The sequence below is a fragment of the Rhagoletis zephyria genome, unplaced genomic scaffold (assembly GCF_001687245.7).
Source record: "Rhagoletis zephyria isolate East Lansing unplaced genomic scaffold, Rhagoletis_zephyria_1.1 Rzeph_scaffold_08351, whole genome shotgun sequence".
Lineage (NCBI taxonomy): Eukaryota > Metazoa > Arthropoda > Insecta > Diptera > Tephritidae > Rhagoletis > Rhagoletis zephyria.
Genome location: NW_016165431.1, coordinates 19,827 through 22,320, shown reverse-complemented (window position 1 = coordinate 22,320; position 2,494 = coordinate 19,827). Strand labels below are relative to the sequence as shown.

The 2,494-nt window shown below is 36.7% G+C and overlaps 1 protein-coding gene across 5 annotated transcripts; it reads left to right on the top strand.

Moving 5' to 3' along the window:
• Positions 1-669: 669 nt before the first annotated feature.
• On the top strand, positions 670-2,261 carry LOC108374983 (uncharacterized). 5 transcript variants are annotated; one of them, XM_017631044.1, is made up of 5 exons: positions 670-917; positions 988-1,029; positions 1,135-1,185; positions 1,290-1,355; positions 1,430-2,261. In XM_017631044.1, the coding sequence occupies exons 1-5, from the start codon at positions 760-762 to the stop codon at positions 2,079-2,081; spliced, it is 969 nt and encodes a 322-aa protein (XP_017486533.1). In that variant the 5' UTR covers positions 670-759; the 3' UTR covers positions 2,082-2,261. The 5 variants fall into 5 exon arrangements, with proteins under 5 accessions (XP_017486533.1, XP_017486537.1, XP_017486534.1 ...); XM_017631048.1 differs by having other exon boundaries at positions 1,268-1,355; positions 1,430-1,743; XM_017631045.1 differs by having other exon boundaries at positions 670-1,029; positions 1,268-1,355.
• Positions 2,262-2,494: the final 233 nt, after the last annotated feature.

Below are 2,494 nucleotides of genomic sequence, written 5' to 3'. Positions count from 1 at the left end.
TCAAGCGCGCTGTTGCTATTCGTACCCCGTCATAGTCAGGTGGTGGTACATCGACTCCATCATCATCGACTGAGGCTCGGGTTCGTCTTCTCTACAGCTTTCAGCGCCACTACCATTCAGTAGGGTGAAGTGTTCCCTCCATAATTTAAGTACGTTCTGGTCATCTGTCACTAGGTCGCAATTGTTGTTCTTACAAGAGTTTGCCCTGGTCTTAAAACCTCCCGTAAGTTGGCTAACTCTATGGTAAAATTTGCGGGCGTTTTTCCTGTCGGCCAGCATTTCAAGCTCTTCTCACTCACATATTTCGGCCTCTTTTCTTATTGCGGCAAATACGTCTCGCGTCCCTTTTCAGCTCCCTATAATGGTCCCACGTGGCTCTTGTTGCGCCCGATCGCAGCTTGGCCCTGAAGGCGGCATCTTTTTTCTCTGCAGCTTCTTGACACTCCTCATCGTATCAGTTGTTCTTTCGGGCTCGCTGAAATCCGACTACTTCTTTGGCGGCGGTACTTAATGAACGTTGCTCGCATATGTCGGTTTGTTGAAGAGTGCTCTCTGAGAGCAGGTGTGAGAGTCGAGTAGCATTGGCCGTCTGTTGTGACCAGTGCTGCCGCTACTACTTCAATCGAGGTATTTTGCTTCATTTTCACAAAATTTACTTCGTCAGTCCTTCCAAAAATCTGCTTCACTTTTTGTTCTGCTTCAAATTTTAAAATTTGTTCCCTATATTACCTAATTGTTTTTCCTATTCCCTTAATTACGATGAAAATAGTGGTTTTAATCACTGAACATATGCAAACGCTATTTTTCATCGCTGGAATGGCAACCCTTTATTTTTGCTTTGTAAAAGTGTCATTGCGTGAACTGTCAAATTGTTGTGAGTTAATAACGTATGGACATGTGATGTGCAAGATGAATCGGTAAGTAGTGCAATAAATTCCATAAAAAATATAAATATATTATTAATTATAAATTCTTTAATATCTTTAGCAAAGGAATACGCTCACCGACGAAGAACAGGTTAATAAGTAGGTATGTATGTTTATTTTAATCTAACTTTGCAAACAAGTATTTCTGCATGGTGCGTTTCAATTTGTAATGTGAAAGAATAACTTAAAATTCAACTTTCTTTTTCAGCTATTTCCAAAAGGAGCTACCTGCACAAAATTCAGATCCAGAAAATGAAGGGTTAGTATATCATTGAACAAATTTATTTGTGTTTTATACATATAAAAAAGCACATGAAAATCAAAATGGCGGCTATATCAAGTTTTGTCAATTGACTTTTACAGTGGCAGATGCAGATCATCTTCAAGTGATTCGTCTCCTCAAAAAGAAAGGACTTGTCTAGACAATTGGTAAATTTTGTTATCAAACATTTTCTCCGATTTTTAATAAAAGATATACATATGTACATATGTAACTGTTACAGTATTTCTTCTTCGGAATCTGACGACCATGAGCCTGCAGCGACTTTTCCATCACGACAAAAAAAATATAAACAACATTTCAGAGAGGAATGGAAGCGTGATTTAAGTTGGCTAGATAACATCAAAGGCAAAGCATTTTGCAAAATTGGCCAAAAATATCTCTCTAACAATAAAACAAATATTGAAAGACATGGCTATGGTGAGTCACATAAAAAAAATGAATGCACATTGAAGCAGCAGCCGAAAATAAACCAAAATAAAAAAGTGCAAGCATTTGAATCGAAAATTCGAAAAATAAAAATTGCGGAGCTGAAAATAATATTATTTTTGTGTGTTCACAATTTACCTTTTGCACTGATTACACCATTAATTGGTCTTATTAAGAGTGTTGCCAGAAACGATGAAATAGTGAAAGAAATAAAGTGTGGTAGAACCAAAGCAGCAGAGACAATTAATGGTGTATTGGCTGAAAATTTTATGGAAGATATGGCTAATTGTTTAAGACACAATAAGTTTTCGCTTATTATAGACGAATCTACTGACATAAGTACCTCAAAATGCCTAGGAGTAGTTGCTCGTTATTTTGATCAACAAAATGGCAAAATTCGAGACCGTTTTCTAAGACTGATTGAAGTACAAAAATGTGATGCATGATCATTATTTGAGGCGCTAAAAAAATTGTTTATTGATTTGAAAATACCATTTGAAAATGTTGTTGGATTTGCCGCCGATAATGCCGCTGTAATGATGGGTGGCGTTTCAGGTGTTAAAACCTTATTAAAAGAATGGAACCCCAATCTTTATGTGATTGGCTGCATTTGCCATTCAATGCACCTATGTTCTTCAACAGCCACGAAAACCATACCTCCAGAAATAGAACCATTAGTAAGAAACATTTATTATTTTTTTGCACATAGTAGTAAGAGGCAAGTGGAATTTCAAGAATTTCAAGATTACTTTGACTTAAAAAAGCATAAGATTTTAAAAAGAGCTGACACTAGATGGCTTAGTTTGGAACACGCCATAGTAAGAGTGTTAGAACAATGGCCAGCTCTTCAAACTTATTT